This window comes from Cyprinus carpio, chromosome B10 (genome assembly GCF_018340385.1).
Source record: "Cyprinus carpio isolate SPL01 chromosome B10, ASM1834038v1, whole genome shotgun sequence".
In the NCBI taxonomy this organism is placed as follows: domain Eukaryota; kingdom Metazoa; phylum Chordata; class Actinopteri; order Cypriniformes; family Cyprinidae; genus Cyprinus; species Cyprinus carpio.
In genome coordinates this window covers 7,985,456-8,005,402 of record NC_056606.1, presented here as the reverse complement: position 1 = coordinate 8,005,402, position 19,947 = coordinate 7,985,456, and the positions used below count along the sequence as shown (strand labels likewise).

Below are 19,947 nucleotides of genomic sequence, written 5' to 3'. Positions count from 1 at the left end.
AAGTTTGTTTCCCCCCTTTGTGCGAATCTTTTGTGTAGGTTTGAATACAACAATCACACTCGGGTGTGGACCAAAAAACTGTACCGAGACCCAGTTCATGAGGTGGTCTCGGTCTGGTTCCAAACAAACTCTGGTACGGTTGAATGGATGAACCAATGAATGGATGACCTTAAGCACACGTGTGGTTTTGTTTACAATTTCTGGTTCACTTGCAAAAAGGGCAGTGTGAAAGTGAACCGCACCAAATTAAAAAAATCAACATTGTATTTGGTCCCGACTAAAGCAAGTGAACTAGTGGATTTTCCTGGTGTGAATACACCCTTAGTCACTGAATTAGGCTGCACCCATTCATACAAATACATGCCATCTATCCAAAATCACACCTTTTGTAGACATACCAGCCCAAACCATATATGTAAAAAAAAAAAAAAAGTATAATTATGGAGGATCATAAAAATAAATTTTAGTTCCTTTATTACTGACCTGATGGAGATGTATTTGACATTACAGATACTTTATACTTTTATATTTTCCACAAGACAGAGCTGAATTAACACAAATTATCCTGTTCAGAAGTTTACATATTCCTGGTTCTTAATATCATGTGTTGCCTTCTCAAACATCAATTACTGTTTGTAGCCTTTCTCATAATTATGCATAATTTCATTGTGTGCAAAATGTTATTATTCTGTACTGTGGAATACAGTATATTAAAATCCATATCTTTCTTTTTAAAAGTGCAAAACATCAGATTCTGCTAAGAGAATGTAAACTTGTATGAGTATGTAAACTTGCAAGGAATGTGGTGTATTATATATTTTATTATATTAAACAATTTGTTATGAAATCACCTTACTATTACAAAATAAGGAATTCTTTTAGCAGCAAAATTTTACAGACAGAGGTCATGATAAAAGAGAAAATAACTATAATAATGAATGGATCTAGTAATGAAAACGTTATCATTGGCAGTAATTTACATTGCAAATTTAAATACAATAGGATTAACAAATACATGCACTGACAAAAAAAAAAATAAATAAAAAAAAACAAGTATCCATTAAGTATATAAAGACTATTAGTACTACTCAATACTTTATTTAAGTGTAGCCTTAAATACTTGACCTAAACAAGCTGTACATATAAAAGTGCTAAAGTCTCTAGGTAAATGGGAGGGGTGCTTCTGCCACCATTACTAGGCATCAACGTGGCATTAATGTTAGAGACGTGTCGTCATACTTCTACTCCTACTGAAAAAGCTTGGCATTCTTGTTTTCTTCTTAGGCTGAAAGCTTTGAATAAAGGTACATTTATTAAGGTACACTTGTGTAATAAATGAACATTAACAAATGCTATTTTATTGATCATACATAATTGTTAAAATAGTAATTACTTCAATTATTGTCAATCTAAAGAAAATAATTTACCTTTTGCTTTCTTTGTCAGACTGTTGTGTTTCCTGCCTTCTAAAGGATGTGAATTTCAGCTTATGGATCTTACTCGGCTTTTTGTGCTCATTTCCTGGTGGCTGGTTCAACAAACAGAGGAACAGACCTATTATAATAACTTGCAACATCCACATTTCATAGTTCACGCAAAAATGAAACTCAGTCATTTACTCAACCTCACGTTGTTCCAAAACAAGACTTATTTTAGCAGGACACAAAAGGAAAAGTCTAGTAGAATGTCTAAAACCAGGGCTTCATAAAAGTACATATGACTTAATGACTTTGTAAGTATTCTGAAGCTCTGCAATAGCTTTCTGTGAGAAACAGACTGCAACAAAGGTTTTTATTCACTAAAATCAGTTATCAGTTTTGCTCAAAATTCACTTACATGGTATGAAAAGCAACTTGGACAGTCTGTTATAACTCCTTTTGTGTTCAAAATAATTAAAAAAGAACAGCAGAGTTCGAAAGATGTCAGGGTGAGTAAATGATGAATTTTTGGCCCACTCAGTGTTTACTTACAGGATCTTTACAATCAGGTTCCTCGACTAAGACTTCTGTAATAGGTTCATCTCGAATAAACCTTGCTCTCCCTGTAGGACAGTCATCTATTTTTAACAGGCATCCACCAAACCCAGAATGTTTCATTTATAACAAATTTATGGATTTTAACTTGCACTGAGTTCATCTGTCAAGAAGACTCACTGTGACGGCCCGCAGCTGCCTGAGTGTCAGATACTGATCTGTGACGAAACACCATGGGTTCTTGTAGGTGAGTCGATTCGCTGAGTGGATCTTCATGACCCAGAATCTGCAAACCTTGCCTGCCAGGACAGCTCATTTCCTCCTTATGCAAGCTTCCACACTGAAAACATTTAACTAGAGAGTTTATGTGCTTGAAATATGAGGTTTCAGTTTACAGGAAACAAAAAGAAGTCATTTTGAAACACGACACCGCTTTTAGCAAACTGACATAAACTTGGCCGCGAAACAGAACTGGAAAGTCTTGATTATAAGACCTAAAAAAGCAACCTTTGTGAGATATATACTGTATCAGTGTCTAACCTCTATTCCAGCACGCTGACTCTTCAGGATCTCCACCTCTTTCTGCAGGCAGTAGTTTTGCTGCTGTAGCTTTGCAATGTTCTCCAGCATCCTGCATACCTGCTCCAGGTACCGCAACCCTGGAGACAGCTTGTCCAGACTGTATTGATCACTGTCCACAAGCTGCTGAGACAGAGAGATCAAGACCTGTATTCATTAAGATTCCCAGTGCTGGGAACAGTAAAGCTTTTATTATCTAATTTGGTGGGGTATAACAGGCAAAAGCTAATCAATTTGAACTGTATAAAATGTAAAACCTGATCTCTGTTCTAGATTCAGATTTCTCTGTTCTTAGTGCTAAATAGATTATGAACATCTATTCTGAGCTGCTTTGCGAATTCCAGCAGTTTGAACAACTGAAAATCTCAGCATATAGGGAAACTGAACTTCTGAGGAAGTGAATGCAAATAAAAAATTTTAAAGCTGAAGTTTGTCATTTCTGTACTATTAGCATAACCAAACAGATCGTCAAAACAATGACTGACTGTTTTTAATCAGTTTTTCTGAACAATCCCCCTTACAGCTATTGGTTGATCAAACAGATAGTCCCATCCCCAAACGGATACAACTAGCTGAACAAAAGCTCCTGCTCAGAGTAAACAGAGACATTACAGATACTTAATGTAGTTAATATCTACATTATTTCTAGAGTTGACCTTTTGTCTGAATGCATTTCAGTGTTTATATATATTGATCACTTCACTCAAAAAATATTTAGGCCTAAATATAAGATATATGTATTTGAAGTGTGTTAAAACAAAATTAATTACACAGTTTTAACATAAACAAACAAACTTAATGATATGCATATTTGTCAATCATACATACATGAAACAGGTAAGATATCTGCACTCGTGGTATATTATAGTTTATTAGAAACTATTTAAATCTATTTGATTTTATTAAAATATTTTCAAAATGCATTTATTCAAATCAGCATAAATCTGTTCATTGTGAAAACAAATATAACTGTGGAACAAGCTGTGGAATATCCAGTTAGTTAAAAGATGTATGAGATTGAAATAAATTTGATTTATTGATAAATATATAAACCTTAGCTTATCGTGTATTTAAAACATTCAGCTGGTTACACTTTACTTTACAGCATGTGTACTTGCAGTGTACTTATTCAAGAAAGTACAGGGTAGTATAAGGTAAATACATGGGTTAAGTTTAGGTTTAAGGGTAGGTTCAGGGTTATAACCCAGTTTTTGTAATTGCTAAATAAGCACATACAATGTATATGCAGAACAGAACTGTAAAAGTGCTACCATTCAGTTTATTAGTATGATGACAGAAATCTTTCCTACTTCATTTATGTATGACTGACAAATATGCATCACAATAAGTCCACAATAAGGTAAGTTAATGCCTATATACATATATATATACATATATATAATATATATATATATATATAATATATCTAATATATATATATTATATATATATATATATATATATTATTATATAGCCTATATATATATATATATATATATATATATATATATATATATATATATATATGATATATATATATATACGTAAGTATATATGATATATATATATATATATATATATATATATATAATGTATATATATATATATATAACCATATATATATATATATATATACTATATATATATATATACATATACATATATATGTATATGTATATATATTATATAATTAATTAAAACCTAAATGACAGCTTCCTCATGTGACAACAAGCCCCTCAAGACAACTAGACTAACATTCTCTGGTGACATTTAACACCAAAATTATACAACAAATGACATTTAATATTTCCTTATAAGAAGGAAATTTTTGTTTTGGTTACAGTCCTATAATGTATTCTTTCCCCATGTTCCCGCTGAAGTGATAACGTTCAGACAAGTCCAGCACAGATCTTTATCAGTTGCATTCATTTCTCAACACCCACACATTCCTCTCAGCCTGCTGGCACCATTCCAGTCATTCCTCTCTCACCTGAACTGACCAGTTCACAGTCTTAGAATGATTGTTTAGCATCTCATTACACAGATCCAGTCCAGAGTCCATTAAAAGGATGTGTAGACTGTGCATGTGCATTGTGTGTGTTCAAGAAAGAATCAAACGCGTGTTTCAGTGGGGTTAAATAGGAGTAACCTTCTTATTATGTACCTGAGCTAGTCATAAAAGATTGACTGCGTGAAATTTCTTGTCCTCTTGATGAAGACTCACATGATGCAGGTCAAAGTGCATATAGCTCAATATGCCTTTGACCTTGACTATATCATTTGATGTAACTAGTGAGGAATACTATGTAATTTGTTTAAAAAAAAAACGTGTTTTTGAATCTTGCTTTGTGTCCCCCAAGACATGCAAAATTACAGAAAGTCTGTAATGCATATGTCAAAAATGTGTGCAAATACCAGGTAAGTAATTTTGAAGTGTGAGGATGTCCTGTATGACAAATACGTGTCGAGTGCATCTGAGGCAGTGCACAATGAGGTAGCAAAGCACGTGTTCACTGATGGAACAGCATGATTACATTAATCATAAAAGTATATTATTTTATGACAAATAAAGAGATACTATAACCCAAGTATACCCTTTGTTCCCTAGCAAAGGAGTTTCTATGTAAAGTTAACACAAGCAAATAAAACAAAATAAAACTCAAATACATTTACAAAACATATTTAAAAGCAACAAATGTTGTACCAAAGTGCTGTAGAATAGGAAAAAACAAAAAACAAAATAAATAGCATTAGCAAAGTAAAAAAGAAAAAGAGACTCAAAAATAGAACAAAACATAAAACTTCTTTAAAGGAAGTACAGTAGATGTAGACTGCTCACCTCCAACTGGCTATGTACTGGTTGGCCATGTTGATGTAATTTTAGGCGTTTTCTGTACAGCGCTGCTTTCTTGGGGTCTGGTGGTTGTGAATGAGATCTTCTTGGACGAGCAAACCAATGATGTGGTCTGGAGCTGTCTGAGTGAAAGCTGGTTGGAAAAGAGGCCATGTAAGAGCAATACCATGGCCCAGTGGTCCTCCTTTCCATCTGATGTGGCAGTCTTCTCCATGAGAGTGAATTTGTCCTTCTTAAGGCTTGCTCCACCTCCAGACATGTTGTTTTTGGAGCCACAGAGCTGAGATCGACACTTGAGGATGAGGAGGAGCAAATAGAAGGAGATGGGGATGAAGGTTGAACCTCATCCTCCGTAGAGCCAAAAACTGTCTGTGATTCCTCAGACATCAATGCACTACACTGGTGAGAATGACAGGGACTGGTTGTACTAACCGTCTCAAATCCGGAGTCCTCGGATTCTGATTTTACATTGCATAGTGGGACGGAGTCCCTAGAAATGGAATCTAATCTGTCCACACCAGGTCCAGACTGTAAGTATAAATCCTGGTAGCCTTCAGTCACCCAGCTCTCTAGGAGATTCCCAAAATTCCTATATAGGTTCATTGATAATGAATTTATCTCGTCCGGTACTCTGTTTCTTTCAGTAGTCAGAACACGTGAAACTCTTCAAAGCACCTTGATTTTCTCACAACTGACTAGAAACCTGCAAGTCGATTTGTCACGTTGAACTAAAAACACGTTTCTGGGGCCGCCCACATTCCGACTCCCATACTTCTCAATCACCATCTGACAACTGCTTCATTTCCGGTGCCATTCCTAAAATCCTGAGCTTATGTTCTTGCCGGATCTGTCAAGACATGTTGTGAGTGTGATGAAACTTTCATAAAGCCCTTAAACAAAGTAACAGAAACTGTTGGTATGCATCCTGAGACAAAAGTAAATATGCATTAAAATGCATTTCAGTGCATTAAATTTCAATTTAATGCATTGAAAAGATAAAACTTCACCCAACACAGGGCTGTGACCACCATGGACAAGTCCCTCCAATAATCAGATGTGACCAAATTGTTCACCCCAATATTTTATATTCTTTTATATTCTGCTCTGCTGCATTACACCACTTTGTTTGTAGGATGACAAAAAGTTTTTAACGTACATTTTTAAGGGTGGTCTTCCTTAGCGGTCTTAGCAATGTCAAAATGATTGAGATGTCCAAATTAAATCAAAGACATGAATTCCAGTGAAAATGAGGGCAAGGTAAGATGTAAGAAACTAAACACATAAAACATTAAAAATATAAAATATAAATATTAACAATTATCAAAAATTCAAATTTTGCTGTTTTGAATTTGAAAATATGGGTCTTTTAAGTGTTGCATGTAATTCATAAATGAATGTGATGTGGCAAAAATCAATACTAGAGCTATTTTTGACATATTAGACAAAAATTGGTTTGGTCCATCACATTAATGTTTAAGACATGGTTACGCCCTTGAAATCCATAAGCATACATGCATGAGAGGAATGAATAAAGTGATCCATTTGTTACAACTTAACATAAGTGTTGTTCACTTGGCAACCATCAGTATTGGTTGCCAACAGAACCAACTCAAGCTTGAGGAAATGTCATTTTTCACATATATAATGCACTGAAACCATAGAGGACCATAGAGTGTCATTCAGTTCATAGCTATGCAGGATCTGCTAGTATGAGCAAGGCAGAGGAACAGACATTCCTGTCTATTGATAACATCAGCATGCCTCTCTATGTAGGAAAAATGAAAATATGCAACATCAGAGAACAAAATGGAAACCACAAATCAAACTGTAATTATGATACATGCAAAGTGCACTTCTATGAAGGTACAGTATTGAAGTTCAGCAGTGTGATCAGATTTATGGCATTATGACAATAATTTGTGTTATTAAGTTTATTGCATTATTGCAATATGATACTATTATTGCATATAATTAAGTTGTAACTAAATTAAAGTTATATATGTTCTCACATGTTAATGTGCCCAGAAGACACTGGTCACAGCAAGGTCATTGCATTTTGTGTGGGGTCCTCCCTCTTGTCCTCCCAAGGCCTCCTGCAATAGTGACCACACCTGGAAATAAAGATGTCTATATGACTCCTTCACTATATTTCAAGCTTCTGAAGCCATACCATAGTTGAGGAATAGACATTTACTGTAACATAATTTACGATGATTTTTTAATGCATTGATACATTTAGGCTATTTGAGATCTGCTGTGATTGAATGATTGAATCAGTAGCCTACACCTGACGCAATCGGCACAAAAAAAGTACTATAATCAGTGATGCTGTCTACACTGGATGCGGTGCGGCGCGACACGACAAATCCCTGACAGTAAACTGCTGCCTCGTTATATTTATGATGTATTGACAAAAATTTCAAATGATTTTCAACGGTCGCTTTGTCGTGTTCAGTGCAGACATTTATTAACATTTATGCATTTAGCAGACGCTTTTATCTAAAGCAACTTAAAGTGCATACAGGCTAACATTTTGTACCTAACGTGTTCCCTGGGAATTGAACCCACAACCTTTTATGCTGCTAACACAATGCTCTACCACTGAGCCACAGGAACACAGACAGACTTTAGCTGTCGCATCTGGTGTAGACATGGTGTAAGTTAAATTAACTTTATTAGATTTATAAAGTTTAAGTGTAGATCTTTAGTCATCCTTGAAATGACAAATAATTTTGAATCCAAATTGACTTTCTTTACCAGATTCGAAAATACAGATGTTTAATTAGGTCTTATAAGGAGTCAGATCGGTGGTTGGTTGACACTAGATGTTATTTGTAATTATAATAAAATTACAAGAGGTAAGCATTTCTAACAATTTTTAGATGAGTCAACATGGTAAAATTGTCTTTTGTGATGGATACTTTGTCTGATACTGAGCGCGACCACAAAACGGACACTGGATGGTTTTTCCCTTGGAATACACATGTGCAATAATATTTGAATGCAATTACAACATATAAGGTACATATAAAAAGTGTTTTGTAATCTACTATCAGAATTAATTCATTTGGTTTAAGGAAAATTAGTGTAGGCCTTTGTAAACATTCACATGGAACCGGGGTGCTGCTATGGTTTCTGGGTCCCCCGAAAGGAATATTTACTCGGGGCCCCCCCACAATCGCGTTTCGGGCCCCCTCTCTCCCCGTCAGGCCCTTGGATTTTTTCTAACCTTCCCCTCGTTACGGCCCCTGCATGGAACATGCTGAAAATGATTATTCTGGTTATCACCCACTGACTCAACGATCTTGTTGCAGCAGTTTATGTGTGTGTTAGTCAAAATCTTTAATCGTGGCCTATCCACCTCTTTCTTGTCATAAAAAATGACGTAAATTCTATGGGTCTGGCTTCCGGTCTCATCTGCGTCCACTCCGTTCACTGAACAAACACAGTTCATTTTGCTGCTTGATATTGAAAGTTTCTTATCATGTTATTTTGATGTATAATCTTAATTATGAACACACTGGTTTGTAGTGCAAACCGTTTTACCGTTTACTGCACGTTGTTATTCTCCTCGTTATTTACCTATAGCGGCTAATGAACCGGAAGACTCACCCATAGACTTACTTCTGCGTTGAAGAAAAAGGTGGATAGAAAAGAATGTGAAGATTCTTCAGAAATCTCCTTTTGTGTTTCAACAAAACTAACAACATATTGTAGTCTAGTGTACTGGAACATCAGCTACGGGCTTGTGTGTGTTTAATTATGGGGGAACTCTTTAATATCTCGTTGGTTGTCAGTAAAATAGGCTAGGTTTGGTCCTCTTGGGTCATTTGAATTATTTTATGTACGGATAATATTTAACCATTATAGTTTTTTTTTTTTTTTTTTTTTTTGAGGCTAACATATATGGGTGCATTTCTCCTACTACCCACAAGAGGCTGCAGCATCACAACTAACTGACTTTGATGTAACATTATCTTTACCAGGTCAAGTACCTGCCAAATGAAGCGAACCCATGCAGATTTAAACCTGACTGTCACCGACCAATACTGACTTACCTCACCGCTGATTAGAGTTTATATTTAAAAGATTTAATGCACTCGGAGTAGACAGAAAATGAATTTGTTTTCTCTTCGTTGATGAATTAGTTATTTTATTTAATGTAGGTGGAGGCTGCACACGTTATGAGTTCTTCTTCAGGATGAAAAGAGGACACCGAGCGTCACGTTACGCTCTCTGACAGAATAATGGCACGCGGACGCTGCTCTCCTAGCAACCGTTAAACAACAATCAAAACTGCTGCGGGTTTGAAAATATGGAGCAGTTTCCACCAAAATTTAGTAAAGTGTTGGTGACACCTGACCCACAGTACATCCCAGGGTGAGTTCTCAGTCACTTTTCTGTATTATTATTAAATTATTTGTTTCTTGTTTGTTTCATAAATTAGATGTGGTGCGTATTTTAGTATTTGAGTTTGAAAAAGTACCAATTTCTTTATTTTGAATGATAGTCGATCGTTTATAGGCCTGGGTTTAAGAAGTTGAAATAAAGCTTACAAAATCCTTTCTATATGTAACTTAAAACGAGGCTAAGCCAAGCATGTATGTTGCCAGCTGTCATAGTAACTCACTGCTGGTGTATACAGTAAGTTACCTGTCTGTCTAAATCAGAGGTGGACAAACGTTTACTACGAAGGGTCAAAAACCTAGATTGAGGGCCGTGGGTTGAAAATTAATGAATTTTTTTTAAATAAATACATTTTTAATATGTATTTTTAAAAATAAATGTAAATAATATATATATACACACACACACACACACACATATATTTTTACCAAATGCACATTTAAAGTATTGGTTTAACAATATAATGTATAAACGCATTTTAATGGGACACCCAAACCAACATGAAAATGATCTTATTTATTTACCCTCAAGCTGTCCCAGATGTGTATGACTTCTTTCAGATGAACACAAATAAAGATTTTACTACTAATAAAAAATAATCCATCTCTGTGCAATCCATATAATGCAAGTGTATGGGACCTGCAAAGCTGACGCTTCACGAAGCTCTACATCTTCAAACTGTGAAGTAATGACTTGAGAAGTGACATGAGTCCTTTTACATCAGACTTCATAAAGTGCTGGTGAAGCATGAACAACTGGCCAGAAGGGATGGTTCATAGTTAAAAAAGTTTTAAATATTAGTATTTTTCTTACAAACATCTATTGTTTTGCTTCACAAGACAGAATCAGTCGTGTGGATTACCTTTTATAAAGCATTACCTTTAGGTGTCCGGTCACTTAAATTATATTGACTTAAAGAATTATAATATAATCATTATTCCCAACATCTGCTGATGGTTCTGTTTAGGTATGCAGGCTACTGTCCTCAGCTGAAGTATCACGTGGGCCAGACGTATGGTCAGTTAACAGCAAAGCTCCTATCTTCCCCGGAGGTGTCTCACTCACAGAGGCTTGTGCTCCACACCGGGCGTTTCCCATCCACAGAGGAGGACACAGGACCCCGCGATGAAATCTGGAGAAGCCGACATGGAGGAAGAAGGAACCTGGAGAAAATGATTCCGGGATACACAGGTAACAGTTTGGGGGTTTGCAATACTTGGTGTCTAGTTTGCAAAACTGTAAACATGCATAATATCTCGCTCTTGTGCTCAGGTTTTGTTCCATTGCGTCAAAACTACTTCTGCAAAACATATGCAGAAACCTGTCGAGATGCACTATCAGAGTTCAGCCAGGAACAAGAAAAGAGACTGCGTGCAGCTTCTGCTGACCTGTCTTTTACTGTCAACGACAGCGTCCCAGACTTCAAAGTAAGCTGTCACAGTCGGATTGCTTCTCTTTCACAGCTCCCCTGTGTAGGGTCACCCTGCTTAATAATACATGCTAAATATCCGGTATCAAAGCAGGTCGAGTGTCACATGCCCAGTAAATGAAAAGAAGTACTGTTACTAAACAAGCCATAAAATCAGGAAATAACAACACCACAGTCAATAAACACTCCATTCTGTGAAAGTTCCCTGATTCACAGATGCTGTTATTTTGTGTCTATAATCATCAGCTACTTTTTTCAACTTCTTGATCAGAAGATATTATACTTCTTGTTCAAAAGATTAATCTAATGGTTGTCCTTTGTTGTAGCCTAAAAGATTGAACAGTCCTCTTACAGCCATATCTAAAGATCCTGCCCCCTACAAGGCCCCACACCCCTGGAAACCACAAGGCTCCCCATACATCATGGAGGAAAGCAGCCCACATAAGTATTTCATCTCAGGTTAGCCAGAGTTGTGCTTACCTAGAAGCAAATTACAGAGTTTTTTTTTAAATGTAAAGAATGTGCTTATACAGTAGCTCTGAATTTTGCACCAATTTGTAATTTTTGTAACCGTTTTAATAGGTTTTACTGGCTACGTCCCCAAAGCCCGTTTCCTCTTTGGTGCTGGATATCCCATCATCACCAACAAGGCACTGATCCAGTTTGGGAATGAAATGAATACATGTCAGACCTCCTTCAACTTGCAAAGGAAGAATTCCACCAGCTTGCCTCTGATACCCACAATATACCCCTCTAAAACAGGGCTCTTACCCTCCTACATGGGGCACGTACCAGGTATGTAAAAATGGTAATTATGTTCCTTTGAAGAAAGTATGCTATCATTTATAGTAAGAAAGCAATATAATTATGTCAACAGGGTACAGATTTCAATATGGCCATACATTTGGGCAGCTCACCCATGATGCTCTAGGTCACGTTGGTACACAGAGGAAGAACACAGAGGAAAACAGACTGGAGTGAATCAGTTATCACACATAACCCATCTAAGAACAATTAAAGTCCTTTTGGTCATCTAACAAGCAACTTGTAGCTGAGTTAGCATTGTCATATTTCATGAAATTCACCATAATAAGTGGAATTTTGATTTTAAAGGAATTGACACTGGCAAGTCAACTAAAAGAAATAAATTTTTCAAAAGCCTTTCTTCTGGCACACACATACACAAAAGCACACAATATGAACATTAATGACTCAACAAATCTTTATTATCACAAGGTTCCAATCAGGCACAACTATAATATCAGGAAATATAAAAACCACTGCCTTTAAAATCAAACCATTGTCTTCAATGAGCTCGTGTCTGTCTTTGTGTCACTAACATCATGGGTCACGCAAATGTAGTCATCAACAAATATCACTACTGAACTAGTCCTTCTGTAGAAACAGGAAATATAGCTACTCAGCATGCATCTTTATCATATAAATTAGCTATTTAATTTATTTCATCATGCAAAAATGCAATAAAACCAGCAAAAGTTGTAATTCACAGAATGCTAGGAAAGGAAAACTATTATTTGTCATGCATAGTAATTAATGCTACTGTTTCATGCATGGAAATGGTTATAAAAACTATTTCAAACAGACCTTGAGGAAAAGGTTTTTTTTTCAGTTTTTTTTTTTATAATGCCACATAGTTCAACAACAGCAGAAATTATATGACTAGATTTACATGACATGATGACCTGAGACAGAGATAAAGTGCAGGGTTTGATTGGAAAAGACTTCTGGGGACCTCAGTTCCAGTTTTGTGCTTGATTGCTGGCAGAGACAATATCCATCCATGTTATATACTTTACACTATACTATGATTGTGTTATAAATTTAATCTAAAAACATTATCTCATCATGGCTTGAAGTTAGTGAATATTTTCTTACCTTTTAAGGACCAAGGTATAATACAAATTGTCCTGATTAGTAAATCACTAAGGCAATATTCTTTCCGGGAACAGATATGGTGCACTTATTTTAGATTAATTGTGCTTCTACTTTGTTTAGCTAAAATCATACTCCTTGTGGGCTCTTTAGAATAATATTTCATCTTTGTTTGGGGTATCTCTGTCATGGTTACAACTTAGATGAGTCTCTGGGCATTTTCCTACCCACACTGACTGCGCTAGCAGATCCACTTTGGATGCACCAAGCTTCAGCCATTCTGAGGGCCGCCTGGAGGAAGATAAAAGACAACCAAAGTTAACAAAGTGGCTTTATCAGAAGTTTTGAAGAATCACAGTTGCTAACCTTCTCAGAGGTCCACTCATGTTTTTTTGTGCCTTCTGTGGGCCAACTGGTGTTCCAACTTTAGAGCCGAAGAGCCTGGCCCAACGCAGCTCACTCAAATGTTTGTCCTCCAGAGGACTTGATGAAGATTGTGGCATCTCATTGTTTTCCATTCCAGTTGCTACATCCTCTTTCTTCTGTGTTTCACACTCTGAGGTGGGTGTCTGATTAAGCCAAAATCCATCAGTTACCCTTTGACTGAAGACATTACTGTGACCTGTTGGACTTCTGCTGTTCTTCTGGATCGAGCTCATCTGCAGGATCTGAGCTGACTGGCCAAGAAGCCGATGTGGCAGGGGTGCTCTGTGGTTTTGCTTTTCCTTACTTTGAAGATTAGGTTCGGATGGAAGATGGAGGTCAAATGGCAGCAGGGAGAGTGGCTGCAGCAAAAGAAGCAGCTCTTGGAACAGTGGTCCATAAGTTGGCCCCTGGGCCAGAGCCAAGAAACCCCATTGGTGATAGTGTTCCTTCACAACATCGAATAGAGTTGAGTATAAAATGGTAAGGAATTAAGTATTAGGACAATGGATAATACAATACATTCCTTTACAGTTGTCACTAAACCAATACTCACCAATGCAAGTGTATAAATGACGGATCCAGAATTCCAAAGCATGCAAGCTAAAAAGCAATATTTTCATTAGCTAACTATACTGCGGTGCAAATTTTACAAGATATATTCAGCATTTGACCTACTTTAGCAGATCTATGATGAAGACACTGAGCCGAATGCGACTTGATAACTGGGAACATTTTTTTACCACAGACACCAAGCTGTCAGAAAGTTGGGTAGATGAGCCTGTGGAAAGAAAATTATTGGCACAATTAAAAACACAGTGTGGAATTAGCTTTCGAAGGCACTCTGATAATGAAGATGTTTCATCTGCTTTTTATCTGATTGGCTCATACAGACCTGGTCGTGCCGTGGCCTCTATGACATTCCATAGTTTGTTGCGCCGTTGTCCAATAATCAAGTCTAATTTATAGGCTTTCAAACCATCTTTAAGGATGTTCTGGATTGCGGGGTAGAGCTGTTTAAGGACAAGGTGGCTGATAGTGGTGCACAGTAAACTATTTCCCAGTCTGATCTGAAAACAAAGCAATTTAAGACATCGGATTGAGATACCTTATTATTCTAAAAGGACTCTGTACATACAAAACAGTTTTGTCTGACAGGCTAGTTAGGGCCCATTGGTAATATTTGGCATTTCTGTTGTAACTTAAAAAAAAATGAATAAAAATAGTAAAATAAAAAATGGACTCCTTGTACTACCTTTTCTTCTGGGTCTTGTCTTGAGTTGAAATGTGCCATTATGAGATCCACTGCCAAACTCACAGCTTTCAACATACCTGCAAAAAAAGAAAAATAAGAAAGGGGAGAGATAGGAGTAAGGTGGTTATTTAAATTCATTTAAAAATAAAAATAAACAGTGTTTCTGATCCCTGAACACTCAACCTGACCATTTGTAAAGGAATTTAGGACATGCATTAAATATTTACTCAATGCAAATTATTTTAAAATGCTGTACTTGTAGGCAATTTCTGTCAGTTGTGACATCAAAAGACTATAGGACGAGAACAACTGTAAATAAAGGTACATGAAACCTACTATAAAAGGATATAGTAGTACACACATTTGTGCTCACATAGAAAACACACACACACATAAACACGCCAAGTGTGTTAGCCAATCCAAGGCAGTGAGTTAAAAGTAGGTCATATTTTCCCCTTCAGGGAAGCAGAGGCAATGCTGCAGAGATCCACTCTGTATCTTTCTGTAACAGAAGGGATTTTGCCTTCAATGGCATACTGAGAAAGAATTGTACTTCACTTTTTTAAAGTATTTCCTGCATTTGGAATTTCTATGTGGTACTGCACAAATTATCATATTCACAAAGGAATCCATACAAACCATAAGCATATTGCTACACAAAACAGAACATATAAACAATTGATAATAACGATAGTCATGTAAAAATGTAGGAAAAATGTGGGCGTTTAGTCATAAAAATCTATGCAGAATCTGATTATTCATCATCTCACTTCTCTTGTGCAAAAGATCAATTAAAAGAAGATCTGAAGGGGCTTCTGGGGAGAGGCAGAACACTTCAGGGGTTCTGTCAGTCATGGAGAATGAGTCACCATGTTGACGTTCCCTCATAACACCTGCATACTTAAATACATAACTACCATCAGATTTACAACATGTACATCACACCAATTTGTCTTACCATCCTGTTTTCACCATCACTACCATCACATTTTCACCACCAAATTGTGTTGTGTGTGTGTGTAATAGGATCCATTGTGTGTGTGTGTGTGTGTGTGTGTGTGTGTGTGTGAGTAATATGTGAATAGGATCCATAATTATGTGCATAATTAAAACATGCACATCAGTAAACATCTGTAAACTATATAAATGGAACCAATAACATGATTCATTGACACTTACAAGGTGATCTCCTTGGCTTAAAGGTGTGTTGAACATTGGTGTTAGGTTCTTCATTGGTGCAGACTTGTAATGAAGCTTGAAAAGGCCAAAGGGGTTTTCGTACAGTGGCTGGTAGAGAGTCATTGGAGGTGATAGAGGTCAAAGAGGTGACTGAGGTAATGGCAGGGGAGGAGTTTTGATGTAAAGGGAAGGATGCATCCAGAGGACATGTAGTCTCCTCTTTGATTATTTGTGGAGTCTGAGTCTGAACAATGGGATCCTGCTCGAGTGGATGAATCTGAGATGCTTGTTTTCCATACCAAGAATGTTTTTGGCTTAACTGTGTTTGACTTGAACAGGCCTTTGGACTCCCATCTGCTTGCTCTTGGCTTTGAGGGCTTCTTGGTCTCATATCTGGACTCATATGTGGATTTCTGTCCTGGTGAATGAGCCCCAACAGTGTGAAGGGCTGGGTACACTGGGAGTGGTTATGGGGCAAAAATGGACTTGATGTGCAGGTGGAACAAGTGTCTGAACTGGTTGCTGCCTCTGGGGGGATGTTAGAGGAACTCCTGAGAGGTGAGGGTTGCTTATGATGTGGATATGACTTGCTTTTGCAAGTAGCTTTGTGGCCCAGGCTTGCTGTACTTGTAGCTGATGTACTGATTAAGAAGGGAACCAAGTGCTTTGGACTGTTGTTTTCCTGAGGGTGCCTGAAGCACAAAGGGCTGAATAGGGAGAAAGGTGGGCCGTTGTGCTTTTGTGTATCGCACAACTTGCTCAACTGGGGATGAAGCTCCTGTATGCACAAGAAAATGTTGTGGAAAACCGTCTATTAAACCAAGAACTGAGAGCAAAATATTAGGGTTTTTCTAAGTTTCTTACCTTCTTGATTGGATTGACTACTGCTGTCAGCACTCAGGGACTTTGTTGCCATCTCTGAATCATCCTGTTTCTGGATAGAAAAGAGGTTTTGTATGAAGTGTGAGCCTGATGGATCCTCTATGCACTTTTTCATGGATTGTTCTCCATTTCCCTTCTTACATCGGGCAATTTCTGCAAAAGAGGTGGCATGTTGCCTGGACAGAGGTGAAGATAAATTTGTGTCTAAATGGCTTGGACAGCTGTTTTGTAGGGCTCCCAGATTTGATAAGGTAGAACACTTTTGGCTGCTAATCCAGCTCTGAGACTGAGGAGTCTTAATGTAATTATAACTATTATGTTCTCTTGAAACAGATTGATGGGTTTTTATATGTGCCATTCTCTCTTTTGTTCGCTTAGATTGGTCCTTATCGGCTCGTCTAATATTCTTCACTTCAATGTTCCCATCACCCTGGGAAAAAAAAATGGATAGTATTGGGATAACTTCAAAAATTGCAGATTTAGACACATAAAGACCAATGTATTTGGGTATTCACAGACAACATATGTTACTCATTAATCCCTTAATCAAAGCCTTTTGAATCTTGACATTACTATAGGTATCGTATGGTAGTGGTATAAATACCTTGTGTTCAGTTTGGCAAATCTTTGGCTTCTCCCTTTCCTCTTCCTCTGAATGTCCGAATAGGAAATATTCAGAAGGTGGAGAACAGCTTCCCTGGCTTAGAGTCTCAGAGAAACTGGTCAAAGAGGACCAAGGTGGGCTAGGTGAAGACTGGGATGATAGGTCACATGTCACCAGTTTATAGTAATTCTGGGTGGAACCTGCTAACCGTGCCTGACTCTGCAGACACATAGTGAGGTCAGAAATTTCTATTGATGGAAAGCCATCAGAGTTGAATGGGTAGATGTTGCAGTTTGGATCAGTGTTGTGCGGTGACCAGCTGGGTAAAGGGTTTGAACTGTCCTGTAACACTACACCAGATCCAAGAACAGGACTATCTAGATTTAGTGGAGTTGCAGGAACTGCATTGTTGGTTTTGTGGTAGATGGTACTGAAGTTAACCAGTACTCCATCTGAGCTGTTACAGGAAGAGTCAGTGATATAGTCTGTTTGGTTTTGAGTAATGGATTCGATAACGTTTTCAGTTGGAGCCCAGCTATTATCAGTTTCCTCAAGAGTATGCTTGCTGAAGTCTTCCTCATCACCCCAATCCTGTTCATCGCAGTCCATTAATACAGGGGTTCCTCTGCTATCCCTGCGATCCCCGCAACCTGTGTCAAACGCCCTCTCCTGTTCTTTGCTTACTTTGACTTGGCTAAAAGGATTCATATTACTTTGAGTGACATTTCCTTGTAGTTGAAGGGATGACCCCTCATGGTACTTGTGCAAGTTGTCTCCATCTGAGTCCTCATCCTCTTCATCCTCATTTACTTCTGATTCAGGGATGAAGAGGTTATGCCATCTGGGAGTACCTCTGCGATGCAATGGCTCTTTTTTTAGTTGAGGACTGGTCGATGGAGAGTTCAAAGCACAAAGCGTTGGGGACGATTCATACCCTCTAGGATTTTCAGTCACCTTTTTGTCCTCTGTTTCTGTTGAGCTTGACTTGCTTGTGTGACTTAGACTGCCATAGTCAAGTGCTTCCCTCGGCAGGTCTCCTCTCTCAGGAAGGGATATACTATGGGTTAAATTCAAAGTGCGTGGCTGTCTGGATGTCTGTACAGAGTTATATAGGTGCCACCCAACAGACTGGCCATGGATGTGGCACACAATCAGAGTTTCTCCTGACTTTGGGGAGACATCCATTTTATAAGCACCAGCACTTCAAAGCATCAGTTCTTGCATGGCAGGCTGATTAAGTGGCATAAACAGAGTAAATGCAAAACTCAGCAGAATCCCTTGTAATCTCATATGTCTGCATTTTCATTGCTTTCAGGCTAGAATCTAAAGGAGAAAATAGGCATTCAGTGGATTATCTATAATAATGCTTTCATACAAATGACTCCATACTTTACCAATCTTAAATCCACCTTTCAGTACAAATCAATAAATCAAACAATTGCAATTACAATATACTATATAGATGAATCCAAATATGTATTTTAACCCTAAAATATAACTTTTTAGACAGAAAAGAAAAAACACGTTTGTTTTTGTATCTCTGTATGGAGTTTTTAATTGAATTCAGTTGTTCTTATACTGAGCTAAATATATTTACTACCACCTAAACCTAATCTGTTCACTTGAGGACATAGGCTTTGTATTTTCTTTTTTTTAATTATAAATCATTACTGACTAACCCTAAAAAAAAAACTCTTGCAATTTAAAAACAGCATTATTTAACTTTTATTTATGAGCCATTTTTCCAAATAAGCACGCCAGAATGCCCCAAAAATAAAGTTCATAAAAGGTGTCATATTTTGCTTACTTCTGGAGATGTCCCAAACTGCTGTGAAAAGTTAAACAGTTATTTAACGTTTTATTTGTTATTTTAATAAAGTTCATAAATCAATTCAAAAATCAAATCCCAAAATTAAATTCAGTTAACATAAAACTAAAATCACAATCCCATGCTCATAATGTTAACAACGTCAACCTCATCAACTCACCCAGCCGTAAAGCTCCATCAATCCGAGATCCAGCACATAGACACTCTCATTCTGTCTGCACAGTAACTGGAGCAAACACACCGCATGATCACAACCTAATGCTCTACATCCACTCAGCAGAGACAAAGCACAGGAAAAAAATAAAATATAAAAAGATAGGAAATGGGTAACGTCCCTCTTGTAGTTCCTCTTTAGTCACACTTCTTTCTGCTCTGCACTCCTCACAGCTCATCTGTTCCTCACACATTCCCTCCTCCCCCAGTACAGTGGTTCTGAGCCCCACAGTCCTATAGCAACAGCATCACAGACCCTACTGAGCATGCTCAGTGGTTTGTTGTTGAGGGATCATATTTGAGGGGATGGCAGATTTGCCTCTGCTCTCAGCATGGGGGGCACTGAACACTGACTCATACTAAAAAGTAGACTTGGAACAGAAAATTGAGATAAAGAGAAACTAATGTTTCAAAACTGAGCAGATCTC

At 37.3% G+C, this 19,947-nt stretch overlaps 4 protein-coding genes across 6 annotated transcripts in view; 2 read left to right on the top strand and 2 right to left on the bottom strand.

Annotated features, from left to right (window-relative positions):
- LOC109054485 (cytosolic purine 5'-nucleotidase) overlaps positions 1 to 19,947 on the top strand; it is a 595,585-nt gene that overhangs the window by 250,021 nt on the left and 325,617 nt on the right. The gene's annotated exons all lie outside the window — the stretch shown is intronic.
- si:dkey-106l3.7 lies at positions 807 to 6,161 on the bottom strand. 2 transcript variants are annotated; one of them, XM_042732321.1, is made up of 6 exons: positions 5,392 to 6,161; positions 2,514 to 2,678; positions 2,154 to 2,313; positions 1,971 to 2,041; positions 1,428 to 1,528; positions 807 to 1,292 (listed from the first exon to the last, which is right to left on the bottom strand). In XM_042732321.1, exons 1-6 carry the CDS (start codon positions 6,007 to 6,009, stop codon positions 1,220 to 1,222), a joined length of 1,188 nt encoding a protein of 395 aa, XP_042588255.1. In that variant the 5' UTR covers positions 6,010 to 6,161; the 3' UTR covers positions 807 to 1,219. The 2 variants fall into 2 exon arrangements, with proteins under 2 accessions (XP_042588255.1, XP_042588256.1); XM_042732322.1 differs by having other exon boundaries at positions 2,514 to 2,675; positions 5,392 to 6,160.
- On the top strand, positions 9,628 to 12,761 carry fam166b (family with sequence similarity 166 member B). Its single transcript, XM_019077953.2, has 6 exons — positions 9,628 to 9,786; positions 10,781 to 11,004; positions 11,086 to 11,240; positions 11,569 to 11,701; positions 11,825 to 12,037; positions 12,120 to 12,761. Exons 1-6 carry the CDS (start codon positions 9,722 to 9,724, stop codon positions 12,221 to 12,223), a joined length of 894 nt encoding a protein of 297 aa, XP_018933498.1. The 5' UTR covers positions 9,628 to 9,721; the 3' UTR covers positions 12,224 to 12,761.
- On the bottom strand, positions 16,236 to 19,759 carry LOC109060783 (iporin-like). Its single transcript, XM_042732314.1, has 4 exons — positions 19,467 to 19,759; positions 17,479 to 18,801; positions 16,857 to 17,304; positions 16,236 to 16,770 (listed from the first exon to the last, which is right to left on the bottom strand). Exons 2-4 carry the CDS (start codon positions 18,661 to 18,663, stop codon positions 16,562 to 16,564), a joined length of 1,842 nt encoding a protein of 613 aa, XP_042588248.1. The 5' UTR covers positions 18,664 to 18,801; positions 19,467 to 19,759; the 3' UTR covers positions 16,236 to 16,561.

Excerpts from the sequence above, each read along its gene's own strand:
- si:dkey-106l3.7 (XM_042732321.1), bottom strand. The coding sequence starts at position 6,009 with ATGAACCTATATAGGAATTTTGGGAATCTCCTAGAGAGCTGGGTGACT. Across the intron at positions 2,314-2,513 it reads GTCAGCGTGCTGGAATAGAG|TGTGGAAGCTTGCATAAGGA; the intron begins GTTAGACACTGA and ends AAATGTTTTCAG. Across the intron at positions 2,042-2,153 it reads GGCAGCTGCGGGCCGTCACA|GGAGAGCAAGGTTTATTCGA; the intron begins GTGAGTCTTCTT and ends ACTGTCCTACAG.
- fam166b (XM_019077953.2), top strand. The coding sequence starts at position 9,722 with ATGGAGCAGTTTCCACCAAAATTTAGTAAAGTGTTGGTGACACCTGAC. Across the intron at positions 11,005-11,085 it reads AATGATTCCGGGATACACAG|GTTTTGTTCCATTGCGTCAA; the intron begins GTAACAGTTTGG and ends TCTTGTGCTCAG. Across the intron at positions 11,241-11,568 it reads ACAGCGTCCCAGACTTCAAA|CCTAAAAGATTGAACAGTCC; the intron begins GTAAGCTGTCAC and ends CCTTTGTTGTAG.
- LOC109060783 (XM_042732314.1), bottom strand. The coding sequence starts at position 18,663 with ATGGATGTCTCCCCAAAGTCAGGAGAAACTCTGATTGTGTGCCACATC. Across the intron at positions 17,305-17,478 it reads TTTGCCAAACTGAACACAAG|GGTGATGGGAACATTGAAGT; the intron begins GTATTTATACCA and ends TTTTTTTCCCAG. Across the intron at positions 16,771-16,856 it reads TAGTCAATCCAATCAAGAAG|GAGCTTCATCCCCAGTTGAG; the intron begins GTAAGAAACTTA and ends TTGTGCATACAG.